This window comes from Glycine max, chromosome 7 (assembly GCF_000004515.6).
Source record: "Glycine max cultivar Williams 82 chromosome 7, Glycine_max_v4.0, whole genome shotgun sequence".
Lineage (NCBI taxonomy): Eukaryota > Viridiplantae > Streptophyta > Magnoliopsida > Fabales > Fabaceae > Glycine > Glycine max.
This window is the reverse complement of record NC_038243.2, coordinates 17710154-17729840: the sequence shown is the minus strand read 5'-3', so window position 1 is coordinate 17729840 and position 19687 is coordinate 17710154. Positions and strand designations below refer to the sequence as shown.

At 32.0% G+C, this 19687-nt stretch overlaps 1 protein-coding gene and 1 pseudogene across 2 annotated transcripts; one reads left to right on the top strand and one right to left on the bottom strand.

The window, feature by feature from the left end:
- The first annotated feature begins 2291 nt into the window (after positions 1-2291).
- LOC100816683 (putative serine/threonine-protein kinase) lies at positions 2292-8496 on the top strand. 2 transcript variants are annotated; one of them, XM_041017081.1, is made up of 7 exons: positions 2292-2648; positions 2740-2847; positions 3861-3922; positions 4023-4233; positions 4569-4806; positions 5270-5420; positions 7897-8496. In XM_041017081.1, exons 2-7 carry the CDS (start codon positions 2772-2774, stop codon positions 8257-8259), a joined length of 1101 nt encoding a protein of 366 aa, XP_040873015.1. In that variant the 5' UTR covers positions 2292-2648; positions 2740-2771; the 3' UTR covers positions 8260-8496. The 2 variants fall into 2 exon arrangements, with proteins under 2 accessions (XP_040873015.1, XP_006583644.1); XM_006583581.4 differs by having other exon boundaries at positions 2293-2648; positions 3819-3922.
- Positions 8497-13732: 5236 nt separating this feature from the next.
- Positions 13733-18791, bottom strand: LOC106799254 (zinc finger protein BRUTUS-like; annotated as a pseudogene).
- Between the last annotated feature and the right edge of the window lie 896 nt (positions 18792-19687).

The window sequence follows — 19687 nt, the reverse complement described above, 5'->3', positions numbered from 1 at the left end:
AAAATTTAGGCTTAAATATGTTTTTGATCCCTAATAAATACTCAATTTTTTTATTTGCTTCCTAATAATGTTTGTTTTGCTTTGAATGCCTAATAAAATAACACTTTTATTTTTAATCCTTGATATTTTATTTTAGTCCCTGATAAATTAGAAAATTTTGTATTTGCTTCTTAATAAATTAACAAATTTCATTTTTGTCTGTATTAATAATAAATGAGAAATATTTATTATAGAATAAACATAAAATTTGCTAATTTACCAAGAACTAAAAATAAGTGGCAAGGACCAAAAATAAAATTGTTGTCATTTCACCATGGAAATTGAAATTATTTTTCTAAATTTATTTTTTATATTAATTTTTAAAAATTAATATATATATATATATATATATATATATATATATAATCTTTAAATAAAAATTGATCCATAAATTCCTATCTCTTTATTTTTATATTAGCATGTTTATTTAATTTGATATTTATTTATTTATTTGAGATGTTTCTTTACTATCTTAAGTATTATTTTCAATTCAACTTATTTAATAAATAAATAATTTTAATTTAATTAAGTCTATATCATATATTTTGCTTACAATAATTTTTTTTATATTTTATTTAAGATAGTAATTTTAGTTTACTAACAATTATATTGTAATAATTGTTTTTTAAATGAGTATTCAATCGATTCAACTTCAAGTACAAAGATCTATATCAACTTATACCATCCTAATTGTGTAAAGTTCAACTTAGGGTAAAATGAACTTCCTTCTTTTATTTTATTTTTATTATACACATTTTGTATCATTCAACAAACAAAATTGTTAGTTTATTGTAATTCTTTGATTGATGTAACTATGTAGAAAAAAATTGGAGCAATAACAAATAAAAGAATTATCTTCTCCAAGTTCCGCCAACATTGATCTTGACAGAAAAGTGTTAAAAAAATAGAAGATGTTTGCAAGATATAAGGTCCATGATATGAGTATTAGAACCACATGTATGCTAACTTACCATAACCTTCATATTCATAATATTCAATCATACTTTATTTTTTCATAGTTTCAACATATATAAAATAATAGGATAATATTTTCACAATTCATGCAACAATCAATGAGATTGACTATACGTCTCGTTAGAATTATGTTACATGTGAGAGATGTCAAAAGAAAGTTAGAAAAGAAGAAAATGAATACACTTGTGGAGAATGCAAACAACCATCTAAGGTTAACATACCCCCAATATTGTATACACTTTGCAAATGCACTTTTATTTTTGAAATCAAGCTCACAACTCAGCTTGAAGGAAGGTCAAACTTATGCCGTCACAAGGACTTACATCCCAAAAAATATCATTCATCATGATTCTCACCTCAAAAAAATTAAAAAAGTAACCATATTTATGTTTTATTTACATTTTTGCTTCTGTACAAAATATTAATAATTTCGTCCACTAATTAATATTTTTATTAAAAAAAGGAGCACATTTCACCACAACAAATATCATTAGATGAGTCTATTCAATAACTAATTATAAGTCAAAGTCCAAAAATACAAACATTTAACAAGTCAAAAGGTACAACTTCATCATTTAATGAAGAAGTTTATTCAATCTCGTAAGTCCATTAAGGAAAAATAACCCACTAAATAACCTGTTCTAACATCATCCGATTAAGGATCAATCTTACTTCAATGTTTAAAAATGAACATACCAAAGAAAACAAAAGTCACCAACATAAGGAAATAAATACGTAAAAAAATCTATTTAAATAAATAATTTTTGATGTTTTATTCATATCATTTTTATGTGTTTTATCATTATGGTTGACTATTTTTCTTTCATTAAATATATTTCTTTGTCTGATTATGTCAATTTTACTTTATTCTTGTATTACTCTTATGAAATTTATTTATAATTATGTTAATCAACTTTAGTTGAGTGGTTAGTCCCCAATTTTAAAATATTACCTTATAAATATATTGACAAATAAAAAATATCTTAATTTATACACATAATTTAAAAATAATATAAAATATCATTAACAATTATATTTTTAAATTTAATTTATCAAACAAATAATTTATTTAAATATTTCTTTAATTATTTATAAACGGGTGCACTGGGTGGGTCTTTTTCTAGTTATTATTATTATTCATTGTCTTGGTCTATGTCTTCACAGCATCACTCTACTGTCTTATATAAAAAATATAAATCATAATACATTAATATTATTCATTTTGTCAAGCAAAGATCACCATATAAGTAGACAACAAAGAAAATAATAAAGACATGCAGGTACATGTCCCTTTCATAGTTTAACCCCCACTTCGTTTGATCTTTGCTGCCGTTCCTTTCTGTTGATAGCTGCTTCCTTGACCCTTCGTTTCATTTTTCCATTTCCTAACAATTTATGGATTCACACGTTCCTTCCAACCCTGCAACACTGCTACCTCTCATAAACTATCAAAGCTTTGGTTACTTTTCTCTGTACGAGTAAAAACCACAGTTTTTCAACGTTTTTAAACCCCCCCATCAGGTTGAAACCTCAGGCTAGGATTTTGGTTATAACAGTGATTCAAACCATGCTGTGAATTCTTTTAACCCTGCAGTGTATTCAAGTTTCCAACTTGCTTCGTTCTTTTCCAAAAGGTAGTTGGCTTGAGTGTCTTGTTTTCATCCTGGTTGGTGGTTGGTGTGTGTGATAAATTTGAGGGACAAATGTCGTTACAAATTTTAATAGGAGCGTAGGAGACTGGAGCTGGGGCCATAGCTATGTTTTGCAATTGCTTTGGTGCTTTGAATCGATGTGGAAGGAGGGATGATTCTGAAGACCAGCCACATGAACAAGGTATTAAAAAAGAATATGCATTTAAATTGTATCATGGATTAATTGTTTGTGTCTAAATGAACTTTTTTTATGTGTCATGTTTCTATATTTTCTGCTGAAATGCTAGATAAGTGTTGTTACAAAAGTTGGAATTATCTAATTATTGGTGGCAATAAACGGATGATTGCTTAATGAACAGACTGCATTTTCTGGCATTTTTTTGTTTTCTGTCTATTAAATCCCACAGATGAGAACATAGAGGCAATTTTTATAAATTGTTGCAGGTTCTTCAGTGAACTGTGTCTAGGATGTAGGATTGGGTGTTGCTGACAGCTAACTTTAGGCTGTCAAAAATCAAAATTGATTTTGATGTACTAACTTGGATAATTTGATTGATTTTTCCTAGAAAGAAAAAAGATTTAATCCTGGTTAATGAGGCTTTAATTCTCACCCTCATGGTCAAAATGTTGTCAACCATGGAACTCATGGTACACTTATTAAATATATTTGAAATTTATTGTGCCGGGATCTATATGTTGCTAGAAATAATTAATTGCATGTCAAACATGAGGTCAACCAGTTGAATTATCATTTATCTCTATTGAACCAACTTACTACTCCCAAGTCCCAACTTAATGGGATGCATTTAAATTCTGATATCCTATTTTAAATGCTTAAATATTAATATTGAAATTTGACTACTGAAGATGGCTGGCAGGGGTGGTTGGCCATGGTTTGGTTACATTATTTTTTGGTTATGTACTTGTGTTATATTTTATTGAATTCATCCCATATGGTGGAAATTATTTCAAATAATATAAGCAAAATATGCATGTATCTCTATTTCAGTTGAAACTTGTCTAGATCTACTGAGACATCTTCACTTGGACATTATCTTCCTAAAATTGCATTCTTGACTCTTTTTATTTGTATTTTAAATTTTGCATCCTGTGATTTATTTATGTAAGCTTTATATGTTTTTGACCCGACAGTGGTTGCAACTAAAATGTTTAGCTATAACTCATTGAGATCAGCAACAGGAGATTTTCATCCTTCAAGCAAAATCGGTGGAGGAGGCTATGGAGTTGTCTACAAGGTGAGAGTTGTGACCATCATTTTTTTCTTTCTGTTTTTATGGTTCCATTCTTAGATGGATTTCAGTACATTTCTTTGCTGGTTGTCATTAATCTTTGCAGGGAGTTTTAAGGGATGGTACTCAAGCTGCTATCAAGTCTCTTTCTGTAGAGTCTAAACAGGGAACCCATGAATTTATGACAGAAATTGATATGATATCAAATATACGGCATCCAAATCTTGTGGAACTGATTGGCTGCTGTGTTGAGGGTAGTCACCGAATATTGGTTTATGAATTTTTGGAGAACAATAGCCTTGCGAGCTCTTTGCTTGGTAAATACCAGAACAATTTAAATATGTATTAGAATTTGAGTGTTATCTAAGTTAGTTGGCTGTTCAACTTTTCCATTTTTGAAACCAGTTTATCTTAATATAATACTCACTCACTTGGCCAGTTTCATTGATCTGGGTTGCTCAAATATTGGAGCATGCTATAAACTAAAGATTTTGGGGAGGGAACACAGAGTTTTGGAGATTTTTAGTGCGACTTCTCTGTTTGGTTGGATTATCGGGAGTCAAGGGTTTGATATGCATATGCTACTAAATCAATGAACTGAAGTGTTATTTATTAATTGTTTTATGCTAATGCTGAGAGAATATCTTTACAGGTTCAAAAAGTAAATATGTTGCTCTGGATTGGCCAAAGAGGGTTGCTATTTGTCGTGGCACGGCTTCTGGTCTAACTTTTCTTCATGATGAGGCACAACCAAACATTGTTCACAGGGATATCAAGGCCAGCAACATATTGTTGGATGGGAACTTCAATCCGAAAATTGGGGATTTTGGTCTGGCAAAACTTTTTCCTGATAATGTCACCCATGTTAGTACTCGAGTTGCAGGAACTGTGTAAGCACTAATGTATCTACTAATATTTCTATTTGTCTAACTGGTGCCAGAATATTTCCTTTTGATCATTGCTTAAAATTTAGTCTACTTTTTCTGTAACTTTTTCAAATACTCATTCATGTCAAAGGAACCAATTATCAGTGTTCTTAAATTTTTTAGTTTCTTATGAATCTTTGTAGACAGCATTAATACCAATGAACTGCTTGATCAACAACTTTTGTAGCTTCTTATGAATCTTTGTAGACAACATTAATACCAATAAACTGTTCTGTGCAAAAATAAAAACTAAAAGTAATTGTTTGTATTCTCCTATGTTTCTCCGGAGGCAGATTAGCATCTTTGTAATATGGAGGCCACAGACAGTAGATCCTTATCTCACTCATTTTTTCAGTATAGGTACATCAATAATTCTTTGTACGAGACTTGGCCATAATACATAAACCTAGTTTACCTTCTGTTGCAGGGGATATCTTGCCCCAGAATATGCACTTCTGGGGCAACTTACAAAGAAGGCAGACGTGTACAGTTTTGGGATTCTTATGCTTGAAATAATCAGTGGGAAAAGTAGTAGCATAGCTGCCTTTGAGGATGATTATTTGGTTTTGGTGGAATGGGTATATTTCTTGATTCTTGAGTATGATTAATATTGATCTGATACAATATATGCTAGGATATTCTCTTAGCTTCTTTAATTGCAAGAGATATAGGAACACATAAAGATAAATAAAGTCATTAGTACAAGTAGGATGCTTGAGAAGGGGGTTTGATCGAGCCCTTCAAAACGTTTTTCTTGAACACAAACTTCAAACTGAAACTTGACAGAGAATAGAGTACTGATAAAAACTTTTAGTAGACAGGTAACTGATAAAACCAGAAAATCTGAGGCTTAGCATATCTATTAAAATAAAGAGGATAGAAAGCGAAGGAGCTTGCGCAGCTGGTTTTATACTGGTTTGACCTAGGATGAAACTTACATCCAGTCCCCGACACGAGGTGAGATTCTCACTACTCACTACTCAGCAGCAAGTATTCTGAGTTTTGGCCTCTTCTGGCTAGTTACAATATAGCAGTTCACAAACTCAGCTTATTGGTTACTTACTAACCTACAAATCTAAAACACAAGATAGAATTTTCAGCCTAACAGCATAGTTATGAATAGAGCACTATAGCAGTGTGGAGAAGCCATGAGCTACTGTAAGAGAACATTTTTTTTCAAAAGAGGATTTTATCCTCTAGAAAGATGGAGATTGCCCTTAAATCATTTCTGTTGGAAATTCCTCCATAATTAAGGTTGGTTCACATTCAAGTAAACATGCAAATTCGAATACATGGGAAATTGAAGAATACATTCCAAAGCATGCATAGAAAGTTGTGGAGCACTTTTCAAGGAATTGAAATTGGTTCCTTTGACCTTGAGACTTACACACTCCACTTAGGAAATTGAAGATTAGAATTACAAGGAGTTTTGTGAATGTAATTCATTTATTGACATCAGTAACTCACTCTTAAAGGAAGCCACACCCCTCTCCTATAAATAGGGAGGCTTGTGAAGAGTTGGAGTATCCCATCTCATTCCATCCAAAGAGTGATAGTGAGAAAGAGAGTTCTAATTTTCACCATACTTGGTGAGAGTTAAGAGGAATTATAAACCATCCTTGTTGGGTGAGGTCGAGAGATATTTTTTTTGTATTGAGAGAGTCATTATAATCCTACTTTAATAGTGAAGATATTTACTTCCGTGGTTTTTTACCTTTCACATTGAAAAGATTTTTCATGTTAAAAATTTTTGGTGTCTTTCTTCTATTCTCTATTCTTGTTTTTCCATTTTCGTTGAGTGCCTATTTTGAGTCTACAAAGAAGGAAATAGTGCTGGTATTTTCCAATAATTTTCGTTTTGTTGGCCATCCAATACATATCCTTTTGTTTGTTATGAAACCTTGCTACACAAGTTTTTGGATTACTGACTTATATAGAGATATTTTGCATCAGAAAATTTTTCAGATAGATTTCATATGTCTATCATCCTTGTTTGCTATCCGATCTCAGATTTATTTCAAAACTTGTCTGTAATTTTGAGTTTTTTAATTTTAGGCTTCCTAAGAAGCTCATTTATGTTTTGGTTTTTTCAAAATCATTTTATTTATACATGAGGCATTCCAATCTTTATGAATTGAACTTCTTTAGGAACCTTCAAATCACTTCATTAGTTGATATAAATGCATTCTAGATCAACTTGTTAACTATCATATTAATTCTCCCAACAGAATTCATGTATCAATAATCATGTAAAAAGAATTCATGTATCAAGCATACTTATCACAGTCATTTAGGACAAAATGTCTTGTATCATATTCATTGCAAAGCATACATCAAAAGGGGATTCTTGAACTAACAATAAATTATCAGTGGTAAAGTAGCTTTATGATGGCATCTTGTTTTCCTAGCCTAATGGGCCTCTTTGCGAAGTTGAAATTTGAGGCTTATCATTCGTAAACTTTTAAAATTTGATTTAATGTTAGGATATGGAAGATTTGGAATGATATTTGGAGTCTAGAGGATATTCTCTTACTTGGGGAGTACTTACTCTCATTTCTATTTGTGCCTTTTCTGCTATTTCTTTCTTTTGCAGCATCGTTTTGATGCAAAACGTATTAGGTTCATGTTCATTAAATGGTTTTGCATGTATATATTGAATGTTATTAAACATTATTGTATCCCAAAAAACAAAAAGCACAACAGAACTAAACAACAACATCAACAAAAGCTTTTTCCCATTAGGTAAGATTAGTTACATGGAACACAAGACATTATTATTGATTAGCTCAGTTATGAGCAGATCTTCAAAGATATTAGTTATCATGAGATCCCTCCTAACAACCTCCTCCCTGTTCTTTCTTCAGTTCTTGGTCTCCCTCCCTCTCTCCTTTTTCACATGACTAAAAACCATGCAATCTAATCTCTTCATGGGATTGAAAAGCACAAAGCAAACAAAAACAAAAACAAAATTTAATGCATCCTTTTTACTATTTTTGATCATAAAAAAAAAACAGCATTATCCTGTTTCTCCTTACTCATCATTCATGCGTGCAGGCTTGGAAGCTGAGAGGAGAAAATAGGCTTTTGGACCTTGTTGATTCAGAACTAAGTGAATATGATGAGAGTGAGGTGTATAGGTTCCTCATAGTGGCTCTATTTTGCACCCAATCAGCCGCTCAACATAGACCAAGCATGAAGCAAGTATTGGAAATGCTTTGCAAGGAAGTTCATCTCAATGAGAAGGCATTGACTGAGCCCGGAATATACAGATGGCACAGCAATGGAAAGAGGGGTGGTTCTTTGAATGAGACATCATCTTCTCAAGCAATCAAGTACAAAAGAACCGAAAATCCACATGAAGCACCTTCAACTCACTTCAGTGGTACAGATATTGTGACAGAGATGCTTCCAAGATGATCATGGTTACATGTGTATGTGGCGTTAGGTACATATATAAGTAGAATGTGGTCATATATATCATTTAGTAATTAGGAATAAGATCAATGTTTTTCCAAAGGGAAATACAATATCATGGGAAGAAAGGCCTTATTCGTCCGCATGTGTACGTAATATATGCGTGTGTATATACATATTTTCACTTTGCTAATTGTTTCTTTATGCTGTTAAAGATGTGATGATGATTCTTTTGTTGTATGTTCCTCAGTTCCTCTATTCCAACCTACATGAAGATTAAAATTGTTACTAACCTGGATATGATTTTTCAAATGTAAGTACGCGTCGGAGGTATTACAGTATCCAAGACCGTATCCATTGTCATAATAAATCTTTTAGCTCTATGAGAGAGAAGAATAATGCATTAATATGGTAGAAACTATAGAGAAGATAAAATAGGATTTTATTCACCATATGTGCGCAATAGATGAAATTGTTTAAGTGGTTTATATCTTGAATCAATTAGACAAATTCTTTTTTCTAAATTTTGTTATATATTTTTTTATACTACTTTTAATTCAGTTATTCTTGTTAATGATAAAAACTTCGTATCCCATTGCCCAGAGGCTCTTCGCTATGCGAAGGTATGCGGGAGGGATGTTGTACACAGCCTTACCCTTGCATATGCAAAAATGAAAAGAAAATAGAGAAATTAATTAATCTTAAAAGCCTATCAAAGAAATGATAAGATATTTTCATATATATATACTCTTTTTTACGTTGAGCACATTTAGAGGGTTTTGGATTTTTGCCACTCTTTCTCTGTAAGAGTTCCTTTAAATTTTGCTAATATAATGTCCGCATAGGTTCAGGAATACCTATAGATAAAGTATAAAGTAAATTATTATGTGATAACTATACCTGAGTGCTAAATGTGATATTTTTTTAATATATGAGACTTTTTTATTTTATAAAAATTAATAGATTTTTTTTATCATGTGGACCTAAAATTTATGTTTCAATCATTTTATTCTTAAATCGACTGCACATGTCATCATCAAATGGGAGGATGGAGAACAAGCGAAGCAACCCCAGTTTTTTTGTTGTTGTTGTTGAATGAAGCAACCCTAGTTGGAAAAGCAACTTAAAAAGTCGTTGGAGAAGATCTTGTTGCATTTTATATCTGTTGGCCAAAAAGAAAGAAGCGGGCACTATGAACTAGATAATTTTATATTGTTATTTAATAATAAATTATTAATATTATAATTTTTAAGAGAATTATTATAAAAGTTAATAAATTTATTATATAAGATAATTTATGATTAAATAACTGTAAAGTAATTTTACACTGTATAATTTTTTTCGTATATAATTATAAATTAATTAGTTTCAATGTATTATTTTTTTCATGTTTTGAAGAGTACCATTACATTAAATCCAAGTTTCAATGTCATATGATTATGTTTATGCTTTTAGTTATGACATATGTTTCAATGATTTAAGAGTATGTTTGTATGTTTTTAATGTTATGCTTAAATGCTTAAAGGTGAATTTTCAATTGTGATAATTTTTAATTAATATTTTTATTGATTTATTAATTTTAAAATTAGTAAAATGTGGGTATATAGGTACCCAATAAATATGTAAATTTCAAATACTAAATATGGGGATGGTACTATAGTATCCTACCAAGAACTTATCCATTGTCATTGTAATTTTTTTTAAAAAAATTTATGAGAGAGAAATAATAATGCATGCATTAAATATGATAGAAACTATGGAAAAGATAATATAGGATTTTATTCATCAACTCAGTATGTACCAGAGATGTATATATAGAGTACAAGATAATAAAATAACTCTAATTTATTTACTAAATTATCTATAACTTAAATTTGAATTTAAATGACAACTAAAAGATAAACTTAAATTACCATGCTAATAGTCTAATACGCACTCACGCGGGTGGTTGAAACAAGATCAATCTTATCAATAAGAAATTTGAGAATATATATAAGCTATCTATAAATTATATTTATCTAAATTAAGTTTAAATTTAAATGAAAACTAATGGATAAGCTTGAATTATAATGTCAATGGTCCAATAGTAACTACATTAATGATATAATTTAAAATAAGATAATTATCTAAAATCTATTGATTATTAAAGATGAAGTTGTTTAACCCATTTATATCTTGATTATTAAAGATGAAGTTGTTTAACCCAATTATATCTTGAATGAATTTGATCAATTCTTTTTTCGAAGTGTTGTTATATATGTTTCTATACTACTTTTAATTAGGTTATTTTGGTTAATGATAATGAAAATAAAATAGAGAAACTAATTAATCTTAACACCACTGCAAAAATGATATACAATTACATTCAAAGAAGTATTAAAACCGTTTTTGAAGCCAACATCATAAAATTTTTTGACTTTCCACGACGATTTCATAAAGAATCTCATTATAATAATTTATCCCGCCTCATAACTTGCACATCACACAATAATAATACTTGTATGATACAAAACACACACACACACACATATATAATTAAAATTACATCAAAAGAAATTACTACTAGGCATTAACTTTACAACTTTCTTTAATTTATGATTAATATATATATATATATATATATATATATATATATATATATATATATATATATATATATATATATATATAACATGTTAATCATCATCGTGGAAAAATACATAACAAGACAATAATTTGTATAAAATAAGCCAATATTATTTAGAGTATAATTCACGTTAATAAAAACAATTTTTAGGATTCACACTCAACACAGGAACACATCAATTTCACAGTAAATTTTTATGGGACATCAATTGGTTCGTCAAACATGTATAATTCACAGTTATAATTATAAAGATAAAATCAAAATTTGCAGAAACACCCAAAAAGCTCATTCTGATTGATACTAAGGATCCCTACACATGTTCTCACTACTCCTCAATTGTGAATAACTCATCTCTTACCTCTAAGCGGGTTCACGTGTGTAGTTCGATAGTGATAGCAGCGTCTCTAGCAATTCCCTAAAATTCTTCAAGTTTTTCTTGTTTGCTCTGTTCGGATTTCCAAGCGTTAGAGAGGAGAATAGATTGTGGCCTCCACTTTACTGTCAAAGTGCGACACTAATTTCTCTCTGCAAAAATATTATTTCACAAATCCCAACGGTGAGAATGTGAGAAAATGAGTTTCAAAGGTGGTATCCAAATTTCACGACGACCCAACGGTTGATGAATCTGAGATTGTAGTTTTACTGAGACAGGTTTTGGGTGTATGTGGGAATAGAGAAAGCTCAGTGCAAAGGACATTTCTTTCACCATGAATATTATCTTAAAAATCCCAACGGTGGGTGTGCGGGGAAATTAGTACCGTACCTCGTGTTCAAATTTCACAACAATCCAACGGTTAGCTAGTCCAAAATCATCATTTTACTTAAACAGGTTTGAGTGTATGCAGGGAAAGATAAGGTTTTGGAGAGAGTGCATAGATGTGTCGTAAATGGAAAAATTGACCTATTACTTCTCTATTTATAGCTATAGCTAGGGTACTCTTGGTCTTTTATTTACTCCATTTTTTATTTTATAAAAATAAACTCTATTTTATTTTCTATCAAATGAATATATAAAATATTTTTTTATATTTTTCTTCAAAGCATTATTTTAATTAATAAATTTATTTCTCTTTATTTATTTAATTATAAAAACCTCATCATTTTTTCTAAAACCCTATTTATTTTTAAATAAAAAACATTTTTAATTTATTTACGAAAAATGGGTTGTTACATACACCAAAGAGAAGATGCTTTCAAGAAGTGTTAGTAGTAGTGAGGAGATTGACAATTAGTCAAGAAAACGCGAGAAGAGTTCATCCAAGAACTTCTAGAGAGTCATGTCTAGAAAGTATAGGATTTTCTTTCTTTTACATCAAAAGTGAGATATCTTTTGTTGTTCCATTTGTTCAACCCTAAAGGAAATGTGTATGTAAAATGTTTTAAGTCAAGCCTTAAGCAAAGAAATTATTCTTCATGAGCACATAAGCAAATAAAAATGGAAGCTCACTGAATGAAGACAATGACGCAGAGTTGCAGGTCACGGAGAATCAAGGCATGAGCGTCAGGCTAGGGCGCGAGAGTGAGGCCACAACGCGAGGCTGAGGCTAGGGTGGTGTAAGAGTGATGGATTTGTGGTTAATGTTACAACACAAAGTGGACACGAGAGTAAGGGATTTCTAAAAGAGAGTGAGCGCGACAAGGCAGTGTCGAAATTACATATATGTTTAAACTTAAAGACGGTTTTCAAAAACCGTCTTTGTATTCATGTAATCTAAGACGATTTTAGCACGAAGTTGTCTTAAGTAACTTCTAGTTAATTTAAAAAATGTCACTGATTTTTTCATACAGTGGTTTCAAAAATGGTCTTATAAGTAATTATCGTTAAAGACACTACTAGAAATAAGCTTTTTAATGACGGTTCTAATAAGCTTTTAACGACGGTTGTAAAACTGTCTTCTTTGAAGGCAATGACGTTGAAAATGATTAACAACTACGACGATTCTAGAATAACCGTCTTAAAAAACATGCACATTCAAAGACAATTTTTATGTAACAACCGTCTTAGAAGAAGCACATTCAAAGACGGTTGTTACATAAGAATCGTCTTTGAATGTGCCTCTTCAAAAACGATTGTTACATAAAAATCGTCTTTGAATATATCTCTTTTAAGACGGTTGTTACATAAGAACCGCTTTTGAATGTGCCTCTTCAAAGACGGTTCTTATAAGTACTGTCTTTGAATGTGGTTCATTATGTAAAGACATTTGTAGAGAAACAGTAGTTTCTTTCTAATGAAATTATTTGCGTGTGAAATCAATAGGTAATAAGTGATTTGTAGATTTCACACACAAATAATTGTTAAAAAAGAGCCATTATGTTAAATTTATTACAGACAAAATTATCAAATAAACTTAATAAAATATACTCATTCCAAACAATGAAAACTTAGCATCAAGACAATTAACATACATAATCACTCAAATAGTATAGATGCAAACTCAACGACAACAAAATATTTATGGACATTAGTATACATGTATAGGTAACAAACTAACTGCATTTTGTAATTTGTGGTAAAAAGGAAAACTAATACAATAATCAAATTATTTAGTAGAGCATTTACCTTTTGACTATATTGTTTGATGAATGACTTCGATATTCTCTGATTTGATGCTTCAAACATAGTCTTCTCAATACCAAGGCGCCGATTCACATCTTCTACCAATTCTGCAGGGGAAAATTTAAAAGCAATGGTAAACCAATAACACAGCTCCACCATACACGTTAACTTTTTCTTGCATTTGATAGGAAGTACATGAATTATCTATTATTAGGCCACTATACCAGGGCAGAATGGAGGAACCAAAATGCTGAAGCAGCTAGAACAACCAAAAAAATGAGCATATTCACTTAAACACTCACAGGATTAAGAGCAAGAAGCTTCTGATTATCAAGAGCTACAACCTGCACAGAAGAAGTTGGAATACCATTAGCATATTCACTAGAATGAGCAAAATATGTGCTTTATTCCTTATTGAAAATGCTTCATTTATTTCATAATAATCGATTTGAGAAGCATCAAGACCAGCATTTGATATAGCTTTTGGTATTGCAAGGGAAGGAGCAGTTGTAAATAATTCAGGCGTCTGTAAAACACTGCCACTTTAGCTCTAAATGCTAATAATATTAATGAAGACCAAAACATGTTAACATTAACTTGTCAAAGCACCTTAGCTATATCCCCATATCCTTTTATCTTTGCAATTACATGCAATGCAAGCTCATGTGCCTTCTCTTCACTCAGTAGCTAGCACTAATGCAGTAGCACCATCACTAGTCAAGCCAATAAAACCAATCTATTATCAGCAGAACAACATGTAGTTTAGAACCATAACTATTGGAATGCATGAGTATTAATTTATTAGCAAACTACTTGCAATGACACAAGAGACAACCCCCACAGAATTCACATGGGCATCAAGGAATACATGTGTTACTATATGTATACCACGCATGCAAATACACATATATTTCTTGCTAAAACATTCATATAGACACACTAAATTTTTTTAACTATAGATTTTTTTTCAGAAGTATAAATATGTACATCTCAAGCAATAGGTAATAGCAATTTTAACACCAAACAATTTTCTGAAGAACTAAAAGATACCTTTCATCATCAAAAAATTTGCATATATTGCAATAGTACTTTACCATTGAAAACCCATTACATGAAGGTGTTATGCATAGGGGCCCTATTGGCTGTATATTCAAGCAGCGCATACACATAATTTCTGATGTTGTTTTTTTTGCAATGATCAAGCAGATGATTAGAAGTAAATACTATTATAAAATACAAGACATAAGAATTTCCATGAGAAATTTACCTATCCTTAGAGTGATCGCTGACATTGTCATGACAAAATCTGCAAGTAAATAACTTGCCACAACATGCCGCCCGAAGCTTGTAATTTCTCTTATAGTGCTCACACCCAAATACATGTTTATTTGGGTCCCAAAATTATGGTGAGAGTCCTTCTATTTCTACATTGTTAGATAATCCTTCAAATAAAGCTTTAGGTGATTTCTGCTGGGCAGCTATCCATTGACTAGTACAAGACAAAAATAACTAATTAAGAATTGGAACTTGACGACAATAGACTAAAGTGCTATCTAACAAATATAGAGCAAATTTTGCCCCTATTAAATAACACCAAAAGTATGATCACTGGAACCAACCTTGTCATCAAATTCTGCACAAGATATGCTTTTCTCCTTGGATCAAGAGTTGAGTCTCGATATACCTTGCGGATCTTTGACTCAAGTTCATTGTGATTCATTCAAAATATGTCTTTCCAACCTAGCTTGAACATCTGAGCACCTAGGAAAGAACAATAACATGCTATACTATTAAATATTCAATCTCACAATTTCCACAAAAGATGAAAGAAACTAAAATCTTATCACATACCTCTCTGAGAAGTGATATGATCTAATGTTTCTGTCTGTGTTGTAGACATTGGACTCTCTTTCTAGCATTCACTAAGCCATTAATTGAACATAGTGTTCTTAGTTGCATGCTTCCATGTATCCATCATTTTGTTTTGTTCATCCTGAGTAAGTGTAGACGTTACCCATGGTAACATTGATTGGAGAACTTCAGCACTTGTTGTTCCAATTATCCGACCCACTATCTTGTCTTGTTCCTCTACAGTGAAATGTCTCCCAAACAATGGCCATAGTTCACATTCTTCTCTGAAAAGATGCTAATCCAGGGTGATTCTTATGGATTTGCACATCCCCTGAACCTTAGTAGCAAGTTCATTATATTTTTTGATATCATCACTATTATTGGCATCAGAGGTTCCAAAATTACTCTGAGTTAAATTTTCTAACATATGGGTCATCTGCAAGACTTCATGAAGGACAAAAAACTCTGAAAGAACATAGGAAATATCCTCAAACAATTGTTCTTCCTGCTTATGGTCCAGCATATACGAATGACTCACATTATGAAGTGCCTCTTTTGATTCTAAAGCTGGAAATACTATCTCATCTTCAACATTACTATGAGCTCTATACAAATCCCACAAAAGACGAAATCTTCCATTAAATTGCCAAAGAATTGTCTCATCGCCATCATTCAACTTTCTAGATTCAACATCTAGATACTCCAAGTCTTTGCGTATAACTTTATGGAATTTAAAGATTGTATCAATTGGTCTTTGTGTAGATCCAACATTGCATGAGCTGCTCTCTATTTCCCATATGAAAAGATTGGAATTAAGAGATGAGGCAGAAGAGCTGAAAGACAAGGACTGTAAGGACTTGGCAGTAGAAAGAGAACTCAACCCTAAATTGTTACTACTTACAGCTAAACCTAGCACACAACAAGGTCGTGCACTACAACATTGTTTCTAAATATTTTCAGCCTCTGAAGTTTTAGGTAGATCTTCATTTTTGTGCGACTCTGATATGTTTCTCTTGACTGGTCTATTGTTCCCACCTGATTCAGCTAATACATGACTATTAGATAATGCAGATGCACAAGCACAAGATGACCAACCAATGTTTTCTTTAATGTCTGAAAGTCTTTGAGCAGGACAACAACCTGATGCACCTGAAGACAAACACAGACCTTCATTACGAACCTTGCAAGCCCATCCACAGAAGAGTGTGACAAGAGCAGAATCTATTGCTGGAGCTGAAGCAGATTAAGAAGTTGTCAAATGTACATTACACACAAATAAAATTCTCGGAGATATAATTTCTTTAAGTACTTCTCATAATAACATTAATAAGTACTTTTTCTTCATGTGGTAAAATAATATTGTACTAATGTATGTGGTTTTCAACAATTACTGGTTGCAGAGCATAATAATATTCAGCGTGCTAACCCTTCAATTAATTAGTGGCTTCATAAGTTTCATTGTTTCTTATTCAGTCAACGTATTTTGATGTCCATGTCCTTAATGTTTTTCATTATTATTCTTTCTCTTTGATTTGTATCCTCTATGTGCTTAACAACATTTTGTGTCCATCTTTGAATAGTGAGGGGTGGGAGGATACATTCAATTGTTAAGAGGAGTTTTTCATCCTCATTCATATATTACTGATCTTTGTTTATTAGTTTCTTTGATACTTGATATTTTCTGGCCTTGGCTGCAACATTTGATCTTTGACTTGTCAAAGTGGAATTGGCAAATATTTTAAACTCATTATTATGTTTGTTTTCCTTCATTACGTGTAGAGGCAGTGAAGGAGCACCCTGATGTGTGTATCACACATTATAACTTACTCTGTTTTTAGTTAACTTAAATGAGACTCTGAACTACTTCAAAAACTTATTTAAATTTTTCTTACATTCATAGACTAAAAACAAAATGATATATATTACTAAATTTATTATTTAATCACAGATTTTCTAAGATATAATAATAGATAACTATCAACACACACTGATGTATCACACCACCCAAGCTTCATTCACAGCACCATATAACGCACACGCACAGTAATCTATCACCCCACCAAAGCTTCTTTGAACCGCTGATTTTGGTTTTGGAATTTAGAATGATTGATCACCATTACCATTTAGGGAACTTCCTTTATGGAATTGCGATTCTTGCAAAGATTCACCATAAATGGAGATAAAAGTACAAGGCACAAGTTTATTCACTTGTGACAAATTTCATGAACTTGGGCCAAATTTATAACAGATTCTATCCATGTCTAAGGAATTTTGAGCTTTACAAATTGCACTATTGGGCTGCAGGGTTGACTGTTTTTGAACATGGGAGGAATCAGGAAAGCACTAGTGAGGCTGTGGCTGCTTACTATTATGCAGCGTTGGTGGGTCTTGCATATGGTGAATAAAGTCGTGTTGCCACTGGCTCAACGTTAATGGCGTTGGAAATTGTTTCAGCACAAACTTGGTGGCATGTGAAAGACAAAGACAACTTGTACGAAGAAGAATTTGCAAAAGAGAATAGGCTATAAGGGACAACTCAAGTTGTGATAGTAGTTGGAGGCTAGGCCATGTGCTAAAGGACATAAAATGGGAAAATTATGGATCTTTGATGCTATGAAAGTTGAGACCCTCATTCAGAAGGCTAGACATAGATTCAAAATGGCACGTTGTTGTTGTGTGTAGCTAGCTCTGTCACGAATTGGAAAAGAATATAGGTGGTGATGGCTTATGAATCCATAGAGTAAGTGTTGCTAAAACGAATGAAAAGGCTTATTGGTTAATATGGAAACATGGTGGTGCGGTGATGTCCTTTCCATCTATTCCCGTTTTTTTGTGCTTGTAAGGCTTATAGAAAAGCTTAATTGGTACTAGATTTTAAGTTGCTACATGAAGAAAAGTAGGAGATTGGAGGATGGGTGGCTTGATTGCTCCATTAATAAGGTGATTATACCTATTAATGTTATAAAATGAAGACAATTGGAAAATTCGAGGGTGGATGATGTGCTGACCTGTGGTGGAGATATAAGGTGTTTTATATAATTGAATTTATAGGTTACAATTAGAGCCTTTTTTTTGGGAAGTGGGAAGGCCAAATTTTGGTCAAGTTTGACGACTCTTAGACTCAGCAATGAGATAACAACTTCAGGAATTTCCCCTAACAAATTGTTGTTGGACAAGTCAATGCTTTATAGCAAACCAAAGTTGCCAATGTTGTTAGTCAATGAGCCACAAATCTGATTGAAGGAGAGGTTAAGGCTCTTGACAGTGATAAAACTCCAAAAATCTAAAGGCAAGTCACTGATTTTGTTGTGGCTAAAGATACAAAGATTATAGTTTTCCCAGCTTGCCTATGGTGTTATCAGCTATAGTGGCAGAGAGGTCTATACCAGAAAAGACTAAGTCAACAACATGTTCTCTATTGGCATCGGAACAAACACCTTTCCATGAATAGACAAAAGCAGAGAAGTTGTAGCCTTGGGAAGATGTTAAACCCGTCATCTTCTTCTAGAACTCAGACACAAAGAACTCATCAGTATTTGGCTGCTAAGATGCCAAATGGTTGAATAACGGTGCCAAAACCAGAACAGAACTCATCAGATCCTTTCTAGGGATGGGAAAACTATAACTTCTTCCTATACACAATAAAGAAGCGCTCAAAACCACAATAAATATGTTCTTCGCACTTACCAATCCTTAAATGTTGAACCACATGTCAGAGTAGACCCATTTAATGGCCTTGTACGCATAGGTGGAAGTGCCTTTTTTATCTACCTATACACTTTCTCTAGTATGTCCTAGAAACCTTAAGGTTTCACTACTTGCCACGTTGTGCAGCATTGCAGCTAATTAAGCACCGCCATCACTACTGTATATCGGGAAAAAAATAACAACTTGTCTTGTGTCTATATATAATAAGTAGTGAGGGGGTTAAGGTTGGTGTTCTTATCCATAGTTCTCAGGTATATTATACATACATAAAAAACACTACATATTCACGGATCTTTTGTACTGGCCAAAACTTAAGTATTAACATTCAAAATGCTTACATCACTATCTTATTGGATACTCATTACATATTCATTTTCCAGCTTTTTATTGAATTTTGATACCTTTCCCTATCTCAATTGCCTAAAGTTGAAGCCTAGCTCGGTAGGTTGTTCTTATTTTGAAAGGAATTCATATGAACGATTGTTAATTGATTGCATCAAATTAGTTCCTTTTAGTCTACCTAATTGATGAATCAAATGGAATTGTGAACACATATCACTACTTCCACTCCTCCATCAAAGGAGATATATTTGTCCTACATTTTTCCTATAGGAATCCAAAGTTCTCTGGTTTTGGACATCGAGTGTACAAAAACTATGATCCCAAGGCAAAGGTCTTAAGAAAAC